The sequence below is a fragment of the Chrysochloris asiatica genome, unplaced genomic scaffold (genome assembly GCF_000296735.1).
Source record: "Chrysochloris asiatica unplaced genomic scaffold, ChrAsi1.0 scaffold00086, whole genome shotgun sequence".
Taxonomy (NCBI): Eukaryota; Metazoa; Chordata; class Mammalia; order Afrosoricida; family Chrysochloridae; genus Chrysochloris; species Chrysochloris asiatica.
Genome location: NW_006408604.1, coordinates 3,519,133 through 3,542,258, shown reverse-complemented (window position 1 = coordinate 3,542,258; position 23,126 = coordinate 3,519,133). Strand labels below are relative to the sequence as shown.

General features: G+C 35.1%; 1 protein-coding gene across 1 annotated transcript in view; it reads left to right on the top strand.

Annotated features, from left to right (window-relative positions):
- The window catches only part of PIK3C2G (phosphatidylinositol-4-phosphate 3-kinase, catalytic subunit type 2 gamma), a 517,177-nt gene that overhangs the window by 73,577 nt on the left and 420,474 nt on the right, over positions 1-23,126 (top strand). The window contains exons 8-10 of the mRNA XM_006866018.1: positions 10,220-10,342; positions 14,297-14,330; positions 16,960-17,155. Coding sequence (XP_006866080.1) covers positions 10,220-10,342; positions 14,297-14,330; positions 16,960-17,155 — 353 coding nt within the window. The remainder of the gene's footprint in view (positions 1-10,219; positions 10,343-14,296; positions 14,331-16,959; positions 17,156-23,126) is intronic.

Below are 23,126 nucleotides of genomic sequence, written 5' to 3'. Positions count from 1 at the left end.
TGGTTATGTCATCTTGCTCAGTTGACCCTTTGATCATGAGATAGCGTCTTTATTTATCTTTTATGCTGGTTTTTGTCTTAAAGTTTACTTTATCAGAGATTAGAATTGTCACTCCTGCTTGATTGTTGTTGCAGTTAGCTTGGTATATTTTTTTCCATCCTATAACTTTTAGTCTTTTTTTTGTCTTTGTATGTAAGGTGTGTCTTTTGCAGGCAGCATATTGAAGGGTCTTGTTTTCTTATCCAAACTGCCACTGTCTCTTCATTGGTGCATTCAATCCATTGACATTCAATGTAATTACCAATTGTTGTTGTTGTTTAGTACCGTGGAGTTGGTTCTGACTCATAGTGACCCTGTATAGGGTTTCTGAGGCTACAAATCTTTACAGGAACAGAAAGCCTCGTCTTTCTCCTGTGGAACAGCTAGTAGTTTGAAACTTCTGAACTTCTTGAGGTTAGCAGCCTGATTCATAACCACTATGCTACTATGAATTAATTGCTGCCATTATATTAAATTTTTGATAATGCTGTTCATTCCTTTGTTCTGCATGCCTTCTAGTGCTGAGTTTGTTTGTTTGTTTGTTTGTTTTTGTGCTACTCCTTGTCAGCTTCTTCTTAGTTTTCATGTTTGGTTCTTCTGCTTGGAAGTTCATTTTCATGGTAAGTTGTAAAGTATTAACTTTTTGGGGGTGTTACCTTATAGTCTATTAACTTTTTTCTCCGTTGAAGAGAATCGATCATATCCTGTAATCTACCTGACATCCTAACCACCTGTATCTCTGTTCCTACATTTATCCCTTCTTTGACATTGATATTATTTTGATCTTCGGTTGACCTCCAAGCTCCTTTGAACTTGTTGTAGTTTTGTTCTGTTCTGAACTCTGCTATCTGTCTACTGAGTTCCAGGTGGTGTTGCCTCATCTGTCAATCTGTTCTTGTTGGTTTTCAGTCTAAAGAACTCCCTTTGTTGTTGTTGTTGTTATGTGCCGTGGAGTCGGTTCTGACTCATAGCGACCCTGTATAGGGCTTCTGAGGCTGTAAATTTTTACGGGAGCAGAAAGCCTCATCTTTCTCCAGCAGAACAGCTCGTAGTTTCAAACTGCTGACCTTGTGGTTCGCAGCCCGATTCGTAACCACTACATTACCAGAGCTCCTTTTAGGATGTTTTAAAGTGCTGGATTGGTTTTGAAAAAAATCTCTTAGCTTCTGTTTATCCTGGAATGTTTTGAATGCACCATCATACTTGATTGATAGTTTTGCTGGATAGACAATTTTTGGTTGGCAGTTTTTCTTTTAGGGTTCTATGTATGTTTCCCCATTGCCTTTTTGTCTGTGTGGTGCATGCTGAGAAGTCAGAGCTTAATCAGATTTGCTTGCTTTTGTAAGTAACACTTCTCTTCTCCCTGACTGCTTTTATGATTCTCTCCTTGTCTTTGATTTTGGAGAGCTTGATGATTATATGTCTTGCTGACTTTCTTTTGGGGTCTATCCTTCCTGGAATATGTTTGGCTTCTTGAATGTTTATCTTATCATTTTTCAACATGTTAGGGAAATTTTCTTCCAGAAGCTCTTCAATTATCTCCTCTGTAGACTTCTCTGATTCTTCCCATTCTGGAATGCCAATAATTCTTATGTTGTTCCTCTTCATGTTACCCAGAATGACTCTTAGACTATCTTCAGATGTTTTTATCCTTTTTTCAGCTTGCTCTTCTATCTTAGCAGTATTGAGAGATTTGTCTTCCAGTGTGCCAGTTCTGGCTTCCATCTCTTCTATTCTGCTCCTTTACCCTTTCAGTGTATTGTCCATTTCTGATATTTTATTATTAATCATCTGGACCTCTTTTTGTAGGTTTTGAATTGTTTCCAGTGCTGTATCAATCTTGTTTGATTGCTCTTGTAGTACTTTCCTGACTTCTTCCTTGTTTTCCTCCACCCCTTTTTGAAGCATTTGTATTTGTTTCCATATCATTCTTCTGAATTCCTTCTCAGGCAAATCCAAAACCTGCTCTTCCTGTTCTGGGGAGCCTTTGTCTCTCTCCAGCTCATTTGTCTCAGTTACTCTTTTCTGTTTTTGGACATGTTTTGATTTTTTTTGTATATATTTTTTTCATTTCCAGTAGTTATGAAGGGTATTTTTATGCTTAAATGGATGTTTGTTGTTGTGTTATTAAACTTACTGGTATCTCCTGGTGGATATGATTAGAAGATAGGCTTCCCTTTTCACATGTAATGCTTAGCAACTGTTATTGGCTCTTATCACAATGGAGGAATATTATGGGGTATGTTTGTAGCTTGGCTATATGGCCACGATTGCTGTCTCTTCTTGGGTAACATAGTGAGAAAAAGCTCCCACTTCCAGGAAAAATGTGAGGTCAAAAGGACCAAAAGCAGAAGCAATATAAAAGTAGAGACAAAGACCATCACTTTGAAAAAAAATAAAACTTTGGCCGTCTGGCCGGTCGTCTTGCTACACAGGCAGTGGCTGGGGGTGTCTGCTCACTCAAGCCCCTTTTCTAGTCACCACTGTGGAGTTGTGCAGGTAGATACTGAGAAGTTAATGGGGGAAAGATTGTCTATTATTTTTGTCTCTGAAGGTCAGTTAGTTATCTGTGTGTGCACAGTGTAATTCTCATGATAGTTGCATCCTTTTATGTTGGTGTTTTACAGATTGTTGTTATGGTTTATCTGTCAGGCCTGATGGGCCTGCTTTTTTCTTTCTAGATAGGCCAGAGTAAATACACAAGTTAATTTTATTATTGCAACCCTGAGGCTGACATCATAAGTAGCCACCAAGCTCTTTCTCTTTGTGCCATTGGAAAACTGTGGGGTTAGCGCTGGACTTTTTTTTTTTTTTTTGGGGGGGGTGGGGGTGGGCGTGGTGTGCAATCACCCTCCTGAAGGCTTCCAGGCTGGGCAAAGAAGGCTCAACAGGGAAGAGGAGGAAAAAATGTGTAGAATCCACCTCATCTCTTTTTGTCAATGTCACTGCACTGCTTTTAGTGCCAGTTCTCTCTGCTGGTTTGGCTGTAGCCCCACCCTCTGAACTCCATCTGTGTGGGGTTACTGCAGAGGGAGTGCCATCTTGAACGATTTCTAACTCACAGTATTTTCCATTATATAGTGATTTTTCCACTTGTGTGTGCGGGAAACTGCCGCCCTGGACCTTATGCTAGATCCAGAGCTCTGGTGTTGTCCCATGAGCACAGCTTCTCTGGGTTTTCAATCCCTCCCCCACAGAGCCTTTCCTACCTGGCTGTCTCTGCCACCGCCAAAACCACTTCCCCAACTTGTAATTTGCTATTTTAGTGATGTCTTTGCCTGGTTTTATTATCAGGGTTATTTTTACTTCCAAAAATGAAGTAGTGAAGGTTCCATCCTTTTCTATAATTAGAATAATATGAGTAATATTGGTGTCAACTCTTCTCTGAATTTGGCAGAATTCACCATTAAAACTACACAGGCCTAATATTTCTTTTGTTGGGAGGCTATTAAAATTGACTTGATTCATTTCTTCCCTTGTATGTCTGTTCAAGTTTTCTACTTCATTTTGTGTTCACTAGGTTATGTTTCTAGGAATTTGTCTATTTCTTCTAGGTTTTCAAATTTGTTAGAGTACAATTCTTCATAATATTCTGTTATTATCCTTTTTATTTTTGTTGGTGCTGTTGTGATATCATAACAAAATTTTTCACAAATTGACCAATAAATGGAAAAAAGACTGAAGTTGTCAAAGTCTTCAATTTGCTTGGAATCTACAACTAGTGCTCATGGCAGCATCAGTCAAGAAATCAACTGACATATTGCATTAGGAAAATTTGCTGTAAAAGACCTCTTGAAATTGTTACACAGCAAAGATGTCAGTTTGAAGACTAATGTGCACCTGACCCAAATCATGGTATTTTCAATTGCCTCATATTCAAATTACCAGCCATTCCAAGGAAACCCTATATAGAGTCGCAATGTGTTGGAACTGACTGGAGAGCACTAAACAACAACAACCACATATGCATGTGATAGGTGGACAATAAATAAGGAAAACCACAGAAGAAATGTTCATTGTTAGGGGCCATCAAGTCAATAACAACTTGTAATGACCCTATGCACAACAGAATGAAACACTGCCCGGTCCTGAACCAACCTCAAAATCATTGCTACACTTGAGTCCATTGCTACTGTCTATGCAGGTCCATCTCGCTTGGGGTCTTCCTCTTTCGCTAACCCTCACTTTACCATAAGTGATGTCCTTCTACAAGGACTGGTCAATCTGATAATTTATCCGAAGTATGAGAGAGAAAGTCTGGCCATTCTGGCTTCCAAGGAGCATTCTGGCTGTATTTCTTCCAATACAGATTGGCTTGTACTTTTGGTAGTCCATGTTACTTTTAATATTCTCCTTCAACGCCAAAACTCAAATGTATTAATTCTTCTACAGTCTTCCTTTTCCATTGCCCAGCTTTCTTATGCATATGAGGTTATTGAAAATACCATGACTTGGGTCAGGTGCACCTTAGTCCTCAATCTGACATCTTTGCTCTTCAACACTTAAAAGAGGTCTTGTGGAGCAGATTTGCCAAGTACAGTACATTGTTTGATTTCTTGACTACTGTTTCCATGAGTGCTGTGGTTGACCTGAGCAAAATGAAGTCTTTGACAACTTGGATCTTCTCTCCATTTATCATGATGTTATTTATTGGTCCAATGGTAAACACTTTTGCTTTCTTTTCATTAAAATGCAACCTGTATCAAAGGTTGTGGTCTTTGATCTTCAGCAGTAATTATTTTGATTCCTCTTCACTTTCAGCAACCAAGGTTGTATCATCTGCATATCACAGATGTTATGCATGTCAGTCTTCCTTCATTCCTGATGTGACATTCTTCTTTATATAATCCAGTTTCTTGGATTACATGATCATTATACATATTGAATAAGTGTGGTGAAAGAATACAATCCTGGCACACATTTTTCCTAATTTTAAACCATTCAGTCTTCTTTATTTTGTTCAAACAACAGCCTCTTGGTCTATGTAAATGTTCCAAATGAGCACACTTAAGTGTTTCAGAATACTTATTTTCCACAATGTTGTCCGTAGCTTGTCATGATCTACACAATTGAAAACCTTTGCATAGTCAATAAAGCAAAGGCAAACATCTTTCTGGTATTATCTGCTTTCAACCAAGATCCACCTGACTTCAACAATGATATCCCTTGTTCCACATCCTCCTCTGAATCTGACTTGAACCTCTGGCAGTTTTCTGTCAATGTACTTTTATAGCAATTATTGAATTATCCTTAGCAAAAATTTACTTGTTTGTGATATTAACTATATTGTCTGATGATTTCTGCATTCCTTTGGGTCACTTCTCTTTGGAATGGGCACAAATACGAATCTTACAAGAAATGACACTGTTGAATTGTAGTGTTAAAGAAGAATATTGAATGTACCGTGGACTGCCAGAAGAACAAATCTGTGTTGGAAGAAGTACAGCCAGAATGCTCCTTTGAAGTGAGAATATTGAGATTTCATCTCATGTACTTTGAGCATGTTGTCAGGAGGGACCAGTTCCTGGAAAAGGACATTGTGCTTGGAAAGGTGGAAGTTCATCGAAAGGGAGGAAGATCCCTATGGAATAGATTGACACAGTGGTAACAATGGGCTCAAACATAACAGGTGTGAGTAGGCCGCAGAACCAGGCACTATTTCATTCCATTGTGCATAGGGTTACTCTGAGTTTGAGTTGACTCCAAGGCACCTAACAACATAAACAAGGTTTAAAGTAATCACTGAGCTTAGCTCCATTTTTAATACAAGTTGCTCCTGTGGGTAATACAAATTAATATTTTATTGCCTTTTAGAGTTCCATTTCTCAGATTCAGTTTTCATACACAAAGTCCCTGGGTATTGAGAAGGAGCAACTGGAAATTTCAACACTCAAATGTGTAACCACCTGTGGTGCAACTCATTGGTCATTCCATATGCAGAAGAAAGAAATGTGATGAAAATTGAAGATGCTTGTAATCAATTAGGCTGATGGACTAAAGCAACATCTGAACATGTTTCCCCTGGGCTCTGAGATCAGAAGAACTAACTGGTGCCACACTACCACTACCAATTGCTCTGAAAGGGATTACCTTAAAAGGTTCTAGATAGAGTGGGAAGCCATGTGGAACAAAACTCAAAATTATATAAAAAAAGATTGGTCAGAAAAATACTGGAGAAACCAAAGACTATGTCTCTTTACCATCCTTCAGGTCTAGAAAGAGCTCATCTTCATGGCCCAATTTTCATCCATGGTGATAAATAAGTATATCAGGATACAGCACTAGTGGGATATGTTCACCATTGAATTGTTAACCACTCAAGATCATAAGGCCAACATTTATCTGGGGACAAGTTTAACAGGCATTAGAAATGAGGGTGGAATGGAAATAGGAACTATAGGGAAAAAGTGGGATAATTGTTGTGACATGAAGAGATAAAACAAAGTTTGTGATTTGTTGGTTGTAAAATTGATGATCTTGCTGTTAACCATCACTTAATCACAATAAAATGTTTTAAAAAGTAAAAAAGTTAACTTATGACAATCCATTTAGAAATCTTCCCTGTGCTTCTTATTGTAATTCATGACACTGTCTTGTTTATCCTCTAGGTGTGAAATTTTGGAATCATCTTAAATTCATTGTTTCTACTGTCCTCCATATCTTATTAATCACCAACTTATTTTTTATTATTTCACTTTGTCTTTTCTAACAAATTGTGAATCATGAATATGAAGAATATGATAATACTTTCAAAATTATTGTGAAAATTAAATGAGAAAATATGTGTAAATAATTGAATCACATTAGAAGCTCTGCTAGATTGGCATAGTAGATGTAGCTACAGCCTGAAACCAATCATCCAGTCTTTTCATTTTAATTACTAATACTCATGGATTTTTACAAATTTACATACATCACATATCTACTCATAAATAAACAGAATTGATGTTTATAAGTTTTTTAAAATTTTTATTTTATTAGTTAACAATGGATGGATGATGTCTGGTATCTCTTATGGAAAAAGCTGCGTGACTGGATAATTGATTATTAAACATTAAAACTTAACCTTAATTCCCTGTAAGGTACTTTACATTTTTTTCCTTATTTAATCCTTGCAACAGTCCTATAATTAATTATTACTATTCTTTGGCTGTTAACCAAAAGATTGGTGGCTCAAGCCCACCCAGGGATGATTTCATTATTCAGGAGCTCTGGTAGTATAGTGGTTATGAATTGGGCTGAGAACTGCAAGTTCAGCAGTTTGAAACTACCAGCTGTTCCATGGGAGAAAGATGAGGCGTTCTGCTCCCGTAAAGATTTACAGCCTCAGAAACCCTGTATAGGGTCGCTATGAGTCAGAACTGACTCCATGGCACACAGCCACCATTCTCACATGGGCATTAGGTAATTTGATTATGGTCACAGGTAGAAAGGGAAAAAACCAACATATGAACAGAGAATGTGATTGCAGACCTGACAATATCATCTATTTTGTTGTACAGAATATGTGCACATGTAGTCTAGCTGTTCTCATTTGCAAAAGTTAAATTTGTCAAATACAAACTCAAATTTGGTGCCCAAAACTAAATTCAGGTTATATATATGAAAAATGTGGTGGTTCTCTTAACTGTCCTGTTATGTATACAATACATATTTTGATACAATTTAATAATAAAATAGAACTTCTACAACTGCATGTCAAGGGTTACTCACACAGAGTTCACACATAAATAAAACAACTGACATCTTCATATGAATCACTCATGTTTTTCCCCATTGTTATAATTAAGTCATTGTGTTTTCTTAATCTGTGATAGACTTACAATTAAATTGTAACTTGTTATTTTTAATTAAGGCTCTTAAAATTTCTGAAATCCTGATTATGTCTTTCAGAGTATTAGTTAGCTATACTTGATGGGTTTTGTAAAATCACATAGAAGACTTACTGACAATACAAGGAGGCTTTCAAAAGCTTATGGGAAATGAGATTGAAAGATAATGGAATTTTTATTAATTCTTTCAAGCCCTCTTGAGTATACAAAAGTTTTGGTTTCCTGTGAAGGTGGTAAATGGTATCTCACTAATATATGACTTTATCATGTCTTTTTATTAATGTTTTGTTAAGAAAATACCTAGAATAAGAATCTAAATCTTTTTGTGTTGTGAATCTATACCTGTGTGTGGAAAAACAAAATATTTTTCTCGATATCTTCTGGAAATAAATTCTTCTAGTACTCTATTAGAATGACTGTAGTGCTAGTCACAAGGTTAACATGTTCTGAAAAGCCATTAATTACTAAGTGTGTAAAAAAAATGTGCAGCAAAAGGTGTTTAGCATGGAACTAAGAAAGAGATTTTTCTCCGTAATTAATGACAATACACAAAAAAAATAGGTCAAATAGGATAGATATTTTTGGTGTGGCACTGTGGGATAAAGCACTGGACCACAAGGGTGGTTTGAACAAGGTCGTCGGTTCAAACTCACCAGCCACTCCTTGGAGACCATAATAAACAGGGTTGTTATGAGTCAATGGCATTTAACAATAGCATTCAAAACTTATTTAAGAATGTGTTCAAAGCTGAGTTACAGAAGCCTAATGAAAATCTCTTACTTAGAACTGTGAAGCATAAAATCTTTATATGGCTCTCTGAAATGCAACTGGCAATTTTGATTTTAAGAAAAGTTTGTCATTACTGTAAAATATTCTTGTATATTCTTCAAAGACAGTACAGTTAGATGATTGACAAATACTGCTACATGATCTTCCCAAGTTAGTTCTGAGTCCTAGTTTGAATCTGATTTTTAATAAGTTTGCCTTCCTGTAAACTGATTCCCAAAACAGATGCATTTGAAAACTCTACATGGGTCTGCTGTCAATTGCCTTTGTTCGAAGCACTTCATAGAAGCTAGACTTTATTTAAGCTTGAGTTTCCTACTTTTGCACATTTTCCCTCTTTCTTTCTCTTTTATTTTGTTGTTGTTGTTTAGTGCTGTCGAGTCAGTTTCAACCCATAGCGACTCTGTATAGGGTTTCCAATGAGCAGCTGGTAACAGCCAACCTTGAAGTTCAAATGACTTTGCAGTCTGGTGCATTAACCCACAGCACCACACTAAGACTCCTGTTTTTATTTTGTTGTTGTTGTTAAGTGCCATCGAGTCGTTTCCGACCCACAGAGACCCTGTATAGGGTTTCCAAGGAGCTGCTGGTGAGCTTGAACTACCGACTTTGCAGTTCAATTGACTTTGCTGTCTGATGCATTAGCCCACTTTTTGGTAATGTTAAATCTCTAAAATAGTTCTATCCTGCAATAACTGGGTTGCCCTGAGTTGGCATCATCTGACAATAATAGGTTTGTTGGTTTGGTTTTGGGTTCATATGAGCTCTGATTTAATATTACTTGTTTTATTTTAGGGAATGTTAAATCAGAGCTCATATGAAACCAAAACCAAACCAAAAAACCAATTATTGTCCAGCTGATGCCAACTCATGGCAACCCCATGTATTGCAGGATAGAACTATTTCAGAGAGTTGTCATGGCTGTGACTAGAAGTAAATAACCAAATCTTTCTTCTGAGGTTCAAACCACCAGCCTTTCAGTTAATAGTCAAGTATTTAACTGTGCCACCCAGGGGTTCCAGAGTTCATACTTTTGTTGTTGTAAAGTGCTGTTGAGTCAGTTCTGACCCATAGCGACCCTGTATAGGGTTTCCAAGGAGCAGCAGGTGAGCTTGAACCACCAACCTTGCAGTTCAAACAACTTTGCACTCTGGCGCGTTAACTCACAGCACCACACCAGGACTTCAGAGTTCATACACACACACACACACACACACACACACACACACACATATATAATGTTAATAAATCTTAGTTTTGACCATTCTGTCAATGCAAATTGTGACTAGTGCCACATGACAACCAGAATCTTGAGAAAGTTCTTTTTAAATGTTGTTATATGCCATCGACTTAGTTCTAAGTCATAGCAACACTGCATAGCATTACCAAGAAGCAGCTGGTGGGTTTCAACCACCAACCTTTTGGTTAGTAGGCCAGAGCTTAAATGAAAGCAGGTAAACACATTTCATTTCATTTCATTTTCTTGGAAAGAGAGTGCTAAAGTTAAATTAGTGTCCTCACAATGCTAATAAAGAGTAAGATGTGTATCTTTTCATCTACAGCAAAATGTGGATAATATTTTTGAAGAAGTTAAAAATATATGCAGTGTTCTAGGGTGTGTGGAAACCAAACAAATTACAGATGCAGTAAATAAACTAAATATAATTCTTCAGAGAAAAGCAGAGGTAAGTATGATTATTTATTATGTAGTAATGATTTTAAACATGAGTTCAATAATTCTTCACAGAGAAAGATTTTAAACTAAATACTTATATGTGTACAAAGTATTATTTTAATCATTGTGGGTAGTACAATTTGATTTCATGACATCAAATGGATTTGATTAAATTAAAAGGCAATTCATTACACTTTTGAACTTTATAACTCCGTTGGAACTTCTAAGTTAAGCTGAAACCCTACCTAGGTGAATGTACTATAGTCATGGTTTGAAAATATACACAATAATAACCAGTTTCCATCAAGTGACTTGTGACTCATGGTGACTCCGTTTATGTCAGAATAGAACTCTGCTCCATAGAGCTTTCAATGTGGATTTTTGGAAAGTAGATTACCAAGATGTTCTTGAAAGGTGAAGTTGAACCACAAGCCTCTCAGTAGTCAAGTGTATTAACCATTTGTACCACTCAAGGACTTAAAGTAATAGTAATAACTAATACTTTAAAATACATTGAAACATTTAAAATAAGTTTGTTGTTGTTGTTAAGTGCCGTAAAGACGGTTCTGACCCACAGGGACCCTGTATAGGGTTTCCAAGGAGCATCTGGTGAGCTGGAACCACTGATCACTGACTTTGCAGTTCAGTGCATTTACATACATATTATTACCTTATAGAGCTCTGGTTGTGTAGTGAGTTATGTTAACGACAAAGTCAACAGTTCAAATCTACTAGTCACTCTGAGGGAAAAAGATGAAGATTTCTGCTCCTATAAATATTTACTGCCTTGGAAATCCTAAACAGGGTTGCTATTTGTCGGAACCGACTCCATGGCACACCACCACCATGTACAATTTGTGTAGCAATATAGGTATTTATTTTGTGTTTTTTATAAAAGTCAGATGATTTTCATGCATTGAAATGAAATAAAAGAACTGTTAATAATGTTCAGTTTTAGTATATATTAATGACTAAATATGATAATTCTTGCCTTCCAAAAACAGAGCATACTTAATTTGGGCAGATTTAAAAAGCTCATTCATTTAATATCATTTGCATTCATACTTTCTTTTCTGTATCTTTTTCTCTTTGATCTTAACAGTACCACACCTATATACAATCACTGGCAGAAGTAGGAAGTTTATTTTGCAGAAGTTGAGCAATAACAACTCAGTTATCAATGCAAAAGTAATTCAGTCAATCTACCCTCAGTAGTAGTTGTTGTTGTTAAGGGCCATCAATCAAGTTGGTTCCAACTCATAGCGACCCTGCATGGAATTTCTGCGGAGCAGTTGGTGAGCTTGAATCACCAACTTTACCTGTGGTTCAAAATGACCTTGCAGTCCAGAGCATTAATCCACAGCGCCACACCAGGACTCTGTCCATCCACTACGAACCAAAAAAATTAAAGAAAAAAATATGAGTTTTATGCCAATAAAATCTGATATTTGAATAGCTTTCCTCTTTCTTGGCTACATTTTCACTAGCTTTGAAAGAGACTATTTCCTGCCATACAGAGAAGTAATTAAGTATTTATTAATGTAAGTTTGGGCAAGATAAAGAATTATGTCACACAGTAGTTGTATTTCAGTTCATTTTCCTACCCAGCATTGCAAACAATTTTTCTACCCTGCACAGTATATTTCAGAAGCTCACATAATATATTCCCATTAAATGTTTACAACATAAATTAACTACAAAGTGAAAAACAAGGCTTCCATAATGTGATGTAGGTAGATGCCATGGTGATTTTGCAATAGAAGCTTATATTTCTTAATAAATTGAATTCTAGGAAAATATGTCTAACTAACATCTTCAAGGTGTTGCACTGCAGGATAAGTGCAGGACTACAAAGTTGGTTTGAACCACAAGATTGTTCCTCAGAAACTCTATACAGGGTTGTTATGAGTCTGAACTGATTCAAAGGCATTCAGCAACATCTTTTAAGAGTCCCACCTTCATGGACTGGGTGAACATCGTATGTGTACTTTTTAGGCCTAGTGGCTGAAATTCTGCTCAGATGTACTATTTTACTTCTTAAAGGTTTCATATAAATAATGTTTTTAAGTGAAAAGTTGTATATGCAGGTATTCAAATTTTAAATATAATATACATTTTCCCTTTCCATAGCAAATTCTTTGCTACAGAAATAGTTTTTCCCTAACTTCTTGTTTGAGATATCTGACTTTTAGTTAATTGGTTTTCCTTCAAAGCAAACTTGTAAAAGCCAGATTTTAAGATATTAAGAGTCAATTAAATCAGATTTTATAAAAAATTGAATGTTCTTTTAGACTGAACTGTTATTTTTAGTGACTCTATGAGTGACTTTACATAGTTTTCAAGATAATGAAGTGATAACTATCGAATTCTAAACCACCACAGTAATTCTAGGCTTCCAACAAAGGTGAAACGAAATACAACCACTGTACTAATGGTTATTGAAAATACCATGGCTTGGGTCAGGCGCACCTTAGTCCTCAAGCTGGCATCTTTGCTCTTCAACATTTTAAAAAGGTCTTGTGCAGCAGATTTGCCTAATGCAATATGTTCTTTGATTTCTTGACTGCTGCTTCCGTGAGTGTTGATAGTTGATCCAAGAAGAATGAAGTCCTTGACAACTTCAATCTTTTCTCCATGATAAGAATATTGTTTATTGGTCCAGTGGTGTGAATTTTTGTTTTCTTTACATTGAAATGTAATCCATACTGAAGGCTGTGTTCTTGGATCTTCATCAGTAAATGTTTTAAGTCCTCTTCACTGTCAACAAGCAAGGTTGTATCATCTGCATATCACAAGTTGTTAATGAGTCTTCCTTCAATCCTGATGCCATGCTTTTCTTCATATAACTCAGCTTCTCAGATTATTTGCTCAGCATACAGGTTAAATATTTTCAATAACCTCATATACATGCATAGTATTTTCAATAACCTCATATTCATATGAAAGCTAGACAGTGAATAAGGAAGACTGTAGAAGAATTGATGCCTTTGAATTATGGTTTTGGAGAATATTGAAAGTGCCATGAGCTGCCAAAAGAACCAATAGATCCATTTTGGAAGAAGTGCAGACAGAGTGCTCCTTAGAGGCTCAGATGGCCAAACTTCGTCTCTTATACTTTGGACATATTGTCAGGAGGGACCAGTTGCTGGAGAAGGATATCATGTTTGGCAAGATGAAGGGTCAGAGAAAAAGAGGAAGACCCCCAACGAGATGGATTGGGCAAGTGGCAGCATGGATGGACTCAAGCGTGGCAAAAGTAGTGAGGTTGGCCCAGGATCGGGCAGTGTTTCGTTCTGCAGTGCATAAGGTCACTATGAGTCGGCACCAACTCAGTGGCACCTAACAACAACAACAACTAATGGTTATAAATTTAAATAATAATAAAAATGACAACAAACAACAACAATAAAAATACTGATCCTATTTTTTGAAATTTAGGATTGATACAAGGTATGTTATTTTCCTCAAGCATTAGATTATCAGTATTTTTAATCTTCTAATAAAGAAATGAAACTCTATTGTGAATCTATATGATGTGGTCCACTGCCACCCAGCCCTCTTTTCAGTATTGCCCCCAAATTTGCATTGACACTTGATAATAAGAACTGGACATACAAACTTGAAAAAAATAGAAATGTATTTATACCAAAAAAATTTGTCACTGTTATGGAATAGGAATTGAGCTGAGGTGATATCTATAATACTGCCCAAATAATATCGAAAAGGTTGGGCTTCATCTCTCAATTTCTGTTTTCAAAACATCAACTGAAATTGCTCATTACAACATTCACAGAACTTCTCTTTTACAGTTGAGATTTTCTTCATTTAATAAGGCACTAACAGATATTTTCTTTCACTGTTTCAGAGAAATTTAAAAGTTTAAATTTTGAATAGTAGTTTTGATTGTTTTGTAAATTTGTTTTATGAACAGTAATTGTGCTTTTGCTCCAACTTTCTTTTTCAGGATTTGCATCAAAACTCAGAGACTTCAACAAAAGGTAAATGCACATGTACTCAAATGTAAAATTTTAAAATATGGGAAAATAATTCCAATGATTTATTTTTCAGTTTTTCAGCTGAATACGATGATTCTACAATTTCCCACACACATATAGTAAATACTTTTTGAAAACAAACAATACTTTTCAGATAAACCCTTTCTACTTATGGAAGTGGTTATTCTGCACATAATACTCACACACTAAATATTCTAAATTTTCACCTGGTATTAAAAAAGGAGAAAAAACAAAAGAAAAAGGAAGGGGTGCCAGAAGATTTGGAGAAAAGTAAATACCTGAAAATATGCTTATAATTGTTCCAAAACAACAGCAGAATGTTATTATTTAGCTAACCATATTTTGATATAAGAAAATTTAATAAGTATCAATATCTGTATCCAAAGTCATTGATTTCAAGTTAAAATTCAAACTCTATTTGAAAGAGCTTTTAACATAGCATATAAGAAAATAGGGTTTCAGAATAATTAGTATTTACAGAAGGTCTTAGCTTATAAAACTATAGACCACAGGACTTTGCTTTTAGAGAAGATAGCAGGTAGTGGCATCAGACACAAGTTGATTATATACATGGAATTGGCCCTTTCTTCCTACTAGGAATGTTGGAATGAAATCCCTCCCCCAGCATGGTTCTGTGTTGGGACATGTAAATCCATAAGGTACTACAGGAGTATTCAGAGACATATTTTATGCTAAATTATTGCAAATTCTAATCGATGAGTTTTAATTGAGTATATATTGTCATTGCTTCTTTATTTCTTGATACTATACCTATTTTCCTGTGGTTTCCAAATACTTGCCTAAGGGAATGCTGCAGGCTTTTAAAGTGTACTATTTCTTTCTGTGTGTAGAGTCCTGGTATGGCACTGTAGGATAAGGACTAGACTCCAAGGTCAGTTTGAATCACAAAGTCAGTAGTGCAAACCCACAAGCTGATCCTTGGAAACCCTATGCAGGATCACTATGAATTGGAATTGACTCAACAGCACTTGACAGCAACAACACCTTTTTTTTTTATACAGTAAAATTAGTTGTGATATATATATATATTTAACTATTTTACCAACAAGCCTAGTGTTTTGAGTCCTTAATACAATGCAGATGATGTTATTCAAAATGTATTTTTCATTTAGATTTTTGGAAGTAAAGCATAACGCATAGACACACCTCTCTATATGACCTCAAATAATAAATTACAACTAAATACTACATTTCTACACAGAAAAATGAAAGTTGAGTTATTATGTAAATAACTAAGGCTCCCTTTAAAATGTACTGGGGCTTGAATTATCAAATCTTTGACTCTTTTTTTTTATTGATTTTGGATGTGTATCCATTTGTGCAGATAGGAACTGGTAATTATTAACAAGAGTGTTTTGCTCCTGAATTCAAAGTATCAGCAGTACAATTTGGAGGCCTGGAAACAAAATACTTTTATAAATGTATAATTCCCAGCCTCCTGTTGCTCATTTTTCCCATTGGTTGGTCTTCAGGGTCTGATAGGGCCTCTTTTAATTACTACTATTAATTTTCTCAGAGAATTTTAATTAGGGTTCTTTTCACTGTTCTCTCAGTCTATGTCAACAAAGGGCACAATTTGAGAGATAAAGCAAATAAGTTAAATTTAGCTACTTGTAAGTTTTGTACAGATTTCTGAACAGCAAAGTGAATAATAGTATGTGTTGAACAATAAAAAATTTTGTTTGTGAATACATCTACTGAGGAACAAACTGTGGAAAGAAGCTATATGCTAAAGCTGACCTCTCTCCTGAGGTATCCAAATACCTGCCTAAGGGATCACTGCAAGTAACTAAAGTACGCCATTTTCTTTTTACGACAACTAGGAATCAAAAGCAGTTTATGTTTCAGGAACAATTTATGAGGAAGTATATATGTTTGAATAAACCATAGTTACTGAGTGATGTGAATCAGCTCTCGTTAGAATCAAATCACAACTGGCCTTCACAATAAACTTTCTAAAGATGTGTTTATTTGTTCTCTCAACAACTCAGGGGACAGAGGAACATTCTATACCTCGTCATTTTTTCTCATTTATCTTCCTCATGATAAGTCATTTTTATGAATTATCAATAAATGACCTTTAAGTAATTAATGGCAAAACTCAAGAACCGTCTTTAGTATAGAAAGGTTTAGTAAAGATAATAACGAGTTAATTTATTTACAGACTTGTCACACATACTATCATCATTCTATTTTATATCAGCACAGTACTTATGATTCATGTTAAGCTAATGTTGAATATCACTGCATCATCACTTTTATGCTTAACTCTTTTGAGATTTGAAGTACTTATAGGTACTTCTTAAAAAAAAAAAAAAAAAAAAAGCCTTGTCTGAAAATCCAATCTATACAATCATAAATAAGAACAAAAAATAATATAATTTATAGTTGATCAGATTATAAAATTAATAATTAAAAAACTCCTCTTGTAATCCTGGTCCCATGCAAAGGTCCAGATGGGTAATTGACTTCCATTGGTTGAGGATCATTTAATCAAATTTCATTTGATTATTTCAAAGCCATAATTGATGGCTTATGATAAATAGGGACCTTTACAAATGACCTGATATCTATCCTTTTTCCCTCTTAGGCTTGATAGAGACAGTGACAGCTGAGCTAACCACATCCATCTCCCATCTAATTCATGTCTATTGTAGCAGCTTTTATACAGATTTTCAGCCTGTAAATGCACCTGGAAGCATTTCCTATGTTAATCCTGGCTTGGATCCCTATTTTAGCTTCACACTCTATGCAGCTCACAACATTCCAGAGACCTGGGTGCACAGGTGAGTGGTAGAGTTTTTGACACAATAGCTAATTTAACGTCTCTTTAGATTCTAATTAGAACATAATTTATCTTATTATTTGTTGTTCTTGTTGTTAAGTATAGTTGAATCAGTTTCAATTAATAGAGACCTTGGATAGAGTTTCCAAGGCTATGAATCTTTCTGCAGCAGCAGAAAGTCTCATCTCTGCTTTTTTTCTGTGGAGAGACTGGTAGGCTAAAACCACCAACCTTGTGGTTTGCAGTCCAGTGCTTATCCTAGAGAGATATTATGTTCTCTTTATTCTTTGGAGGACTAAATATATCATAACATTTTGTAAATTAATCATCATAGAATTTTCTTTATTCCTAAAATATTTTTTTAAATGTAGGTTTCCTATAGATATTTCTTTTCCTAAATCGAGTCACATCCTCTATATTAAAATTGTTAATTGCCAATTTACAATGGAAATGCGAACTGCTCATCTTGTTTAGTGATTGTATGTAAAAACAAGTATACAAAAACACACTTCTTTATGCTTCTTTAGAACTCACAGATACTTTTATGCTTTTTCGCTCAGTAATTTTAAGAAGCATTCTAAAGGATTTTAAATTACAATAATTATTCTGTTTTCTTGTAACTCTTAGCCATCAACATATATTAATTCACACAGAACAACTGTGTATGAAAATAAAGCTACATGAAAAGAACATAGGGTGCACAGACACACATATATACATATGTGCATGTATAAATATATTTATCTAAATCTAAAATGCATGTTTGGATTTAAGATGTAGCATATATTTGTATATATAATCTATCTATCCAACTCTCCTTTTCTTTCTTTTACTTTATTGAACTCATTGCAGAATGAAAATAATAAGAGCATTTTTTGAACATAGATAGTAGTATATATGTACATATACATCTATTTCTTGATTTATGAACTTTGTTTGAATTACAATGGACCCTACTTAGGACCATCCATTATTTGTTTTTTTATGGGTTTTATTTTTTTTTGGTACATCCTATTGTTCAACACATAATTTGCTGGTATTAGTCTCAGATATTCCTTCATAGATGTTCAATTTTAAAACACTACAGGATATATAAATATACTGATAATAAAAAGCAATAACAATGGAAACTTTTCTTTAAAAAAATGATATATTTGATTTATAGCAGAACAGAATTATGATCAATTTTTCAGCCTTAACCTTATCATAAATCAGGGACCACTTGTACACATATAATCACAAACATAAACCAATTATTTCCTGCAAAATCTTTGTAATCAATAAATAAAGGATAGCTCTAGTAAAGGAAACAAAATTTTCTCATCCATTCATTGGGAGAATAAACTATAAAGCCAGGGGTATACAGAGAAAAAGCAGCATACATTCCCCTCTTTAGAATCAACCTTACAAATTCTGTATAAAGAGCTCTAGTAAGGTAGAGTCTTACCTAGTGTCAGATTGTATGATTGTATTTTTATAACAAGTTTTCCCAGAGTCCTATTGTGTAAATTATCATCTTAGCATCTTAATGAAACAAATATTTATTATTTGTTTCAGGAATCTGGAAACTGCTTCCAAAAACCAAACCAAATTTAGTGCCATCAAGTTGATTTTGACTCAAAGTGACCCTGTGACCCTGTATAGGGCTTCCAATGCTATAAATAAAATCTTTACCAGAGCAGAAAACCTCATCTTTCTCATGTGGAGCAGTTGGGTTTGAACCACCAACCTTGTCCAGTGCTTATCCTACAGTGCCACCATGGCTTCTTACTAAGCTTGGTGGATTTGGTATGAGATTTGTCATAAGTCTCACTCAGACTGAAAAGGACACCAATCAATTCAAAGTTCATTAGAGCTGAAGGTCTACTTCGAAGCTCACTCAGATGATTATTGGAAGATTCGTGGATAACTACACAAATAAGAATCAGCATAAAACTAATCCACAAAATGTGGAAATCAATCCAGTCCCCACCTTCCCACTTTGCAATCATTTCTGACACAAGCTGTCCATAACATACTTTCTCTCTGACCCAGCTACTTGGAAATGGGCAGATCTTACATGTTTAAAGAATATTGTCCTTTAGATGATCAAATAATCAGATGAAGCCACAAAATGGGAAGTCTACAAGATACCTTCACTTCCATCTGGTTCTCTGTTCTCGTTTGTGTTCAATAATTCTCTGGAATGACTTACAGAACTCACAGAGAGTACTATGTTTATAATTATCAATTTATTTTAGTAAAGGATACAAGCCAGGATAGTCTTAGGAAGAGATGTACAGAAGAGGCCTAGGGAGGGCTCCCAGCAGAAAATTTCCACATCTTAAAGAAGGTACTTTACCTTCTCTTTACTGACCAGAAAACTTTCTGATCTTTGTGTTCCAGGCCTTTATTGGTCAATTGTGCATGATAGGCTGAATCATGCCTCCTCAAGTTCCTTGATACCAGACCTCCAGCTGAGTCTTTTCTGGTAGAGTCTGCCTGACTCACCAGCACAATTTTCAGACATGGCATGGAAGTCACAGATAAAGGCATCTCAATTAATCCAATGATTACTTCTCAGGAACCAAACACAGAAGCCATGTTATTTGGAGTAAAGCTAATTTCTTTATCCCAAAGGAGGCTTCTGTTCCTCACAGATTGTTGGACTATACACTTCAATTATTCACTGCAAGTTGTCTGTAGCCTCAAGGCATGGCAATTGGCATTCTCAGAGTGGGTGATCCAAGGAAGAGTGAATACATGAGCAAGAGTGCTCCAAAAATCGTTATAGTCTTTTATAGCCTACTGTCAGAAGTGGCACACCTCTGCCATATTGTTAGATGAAGGGAAGTCTACAAGGTTTTGTATACTGGGAGACAGATTCATTGGTAGTCATTTTGAAAACTAGCTACCACAATTGGAAAGACACAAGGAGGAATGATCAGATGTTTCTTTAGAAGAGTAAGTTCTGGAACAGGGAAAAAATATCCCCAACAAAATCACAATTTTGTCATCATGATTACAACTATACTTATGACAAACTAATTTATTAACTATTATGCCATTGATTTGGTTCCAACCTATAGCAACCCTGTATTGGGTTTCCTAGGAGTGACTGGTGAGCTTGAACCTCTGACCTTGCAGTTCAAACCTACTTTGCAGTCCAGCATATTAACCCAGCACCACACTAGGACTCCAATTAACTAATTAATTAATTTAATTAATTAAATTTATTAAATAAGATACATTCTCATTTGTCTTTAATAGTTTGAGTGGTATCTTTTCTCAGTGAAGAGGAGCTGAATATTGAAAATTCAGTTTCCAGTCATCAGATTTGACTGTGGAAATGTCACTATTTATATTTTAGAGTATCTAATTTATAAGTTAAGTAATTAGATACTCTAAAATATTATTACTAATAATAAACAAATTCATTAGATACACTAAAGTAAAAATAGTGATGCTTCCACAGTCAAATTAGATAATTGGAAACTTACTTTTTATTATTCAGTTCCCCTTCATTGAGGGAAGAAACCACCTAAACAAATGATAATGTATCTTATTTAGAATAAGTTGATTTATCAAATCCTTTCCTGATTTTAAAACATTACAATGGTTAACAACTCATTTATATTTAGATATTCTTAAAGTTTTATACTTTCTGCATGTAGACAATACTAGAGTTATCTTCTTCAGATTAGAATAAATGTACCTTTTATATATATATACATATTGCATAATATCATCTTAATAATTCCATTCTATAATCAATGCCCAGATGACTATGTACATTTGAGTGTAGATGCTATAACCTATTTATTTGGTTTAATCTATATTTCCTCTATTGGGAGTGCATTGACTCAGCAGGATAAACACAATACTGAGAACCACAAAATCTGCAGTTCAAGCCCACCAGCCACTCTGTGGGAGAAAAATGAAAATTTCTCCTCCAAAAAATATTTACATCCTCAGAAACCATACACAGAGTCATCATGAGTTGGAAATCACTTGACGGCACTTAACAACAATACAGCTGTTTCTTAAATATTTTCTAAAAGATAGTAGGTGCTCAAGAAAAGTTTATTCAGTGAGTCTAAATAAACTCCCTTAAGTAGGCAAGTGAATCTGACTTGGCTTGTTGATCTGCTACGTGATGATGGCTAGAGGGCAAGAGTGCTTAATACATATCAAAGTTATTACTGAGATAAAAATATGAGCAATACTTGTTGTTATTGTTAAGTGCCAATGAGTTGGGTCTGACTCATTGAGACCTTATGCACAACAGATTGAAGCACTGTCCAGTCCTGCATCTTCCTCACAATAAGTTGTTAAGCTTAAGCCCATTGTTGCGGTCAATGTGCCAATCCATCTTAGGTGTCTTCCTCTTCTTCGGCAACCCTCCACTTTAGCAAGCATGATGTCCTTCTCCAGGGACTGGTTCCTCCTGACAAAATGTCCAAAGTATGAGAAACAAAGTCTCATCATCCTGGTTTCTCGCTGTACTTCTTGCAAAACATAATTGTTTATTCTTCTAGCAATCCATAGTACTTTTAATATTCTTCTCAGACACTGTAGCTCAAATGTATCATTCTTCTATGATCTTCCTTATTCATTATCCAATTTTCACATGCATATTGACAATACCATGACTTGGGTCAGGTGTCCCTTAGCCCTCAAACTGACATCTTTATTTTTGAATACTGTAAAGAGGTGTTGTGCAGCAGATTTGCCTGATGTCAATGATTTCTTGATTGTTGTTCCCATGAGTATTGATAGTGGATGCAAGCATAATGAAGTCTTTGACAACTTCAATTTTCTTCTCCATTTATTATGATATTCATTATTGGTCCAGTGATGATGATTTTAGTTTTCTTTACATTGAGATGCCACCATACTGAAGGTTGTGGTCTTTAATCACTGGAGTTGTTTCTGACCTGGTTCCTACAGTCCTTTTTGATAATTATCTTTATATCAGGAGAGTGGGATAACTTTTTCAGGAATGAGATATCTTGGATCATTTTTCCTCTCCTACTTCCTTGGTCATGCTCCAACCCTATTTTAACTTTGGTCAAATATCAGAATTTTTGTTATTTTTTTCCTTACTATTAAAGTTCATCATTTAAAAAAAATGTTACTGTTGTGTGCCATCGAGTTGGTGCTGACCTATAGCGACCCTGTATAGGGTTTCCAAGGATTGGCTGGTGAGTTTAAACTACCAACTTTGTGGTTCAAACTGACCTTACAGTTCAACACATTAACCCACAGCACCACACCATGACTCCATTAAAATATAGAACCTAATATTCTTACTCAACTCAAATTATAAAGTGAACATATACTTTTTGAAATTTTGACTCCACTACTGTTTCATATTATAGATTTATTCTAAAAAGTTAATCCTAAATCGTCTTACTCATAGTGTAATCCTTAAAGTAAATTTTAAAGCACTTTCTACAGGTAAACTTTGTTTATCCGTTGACTGTAACTATAAAAAATAATTGACTCATAGAAAACAGATTTTTAGAGTGTTAAGCTCATTGAATCAATGTTATTTCTTTTTAGCTACAAAACATTTTCTTTTTCCTGCTGCCTTACATATGCTGGAAAGAAGCTGTGCCAAGTGAAAAACTACAGAAATATTCCAGTCAAAAAAAAATTTTTTTTCTTGGTGAACTGGAATGAAACGTAAGTGTGATCTTTATTTTGCCTAGATCATTTATCTAGAAAAGGTCAAGGTTTGGGACTTGCTTGTTTCTTGTTTTTTACCTTAGCAATGGATAAGATTTGTTAAATTTATCATCAGCTACTTTGCTAATGCTAAAAGATAACTGAATATTCAATTGTATGGGTCAAAATCCATTTTAATATCTAAGTAAGTTACCAATATATGTTACTGAACTGAGAGAAGAGACAACTTGGAAAAAAGAGAAAAAATATAAATCATTCACACATTGTGGATACCAGGAATACCACCTTTGAGGTTAAAGAAG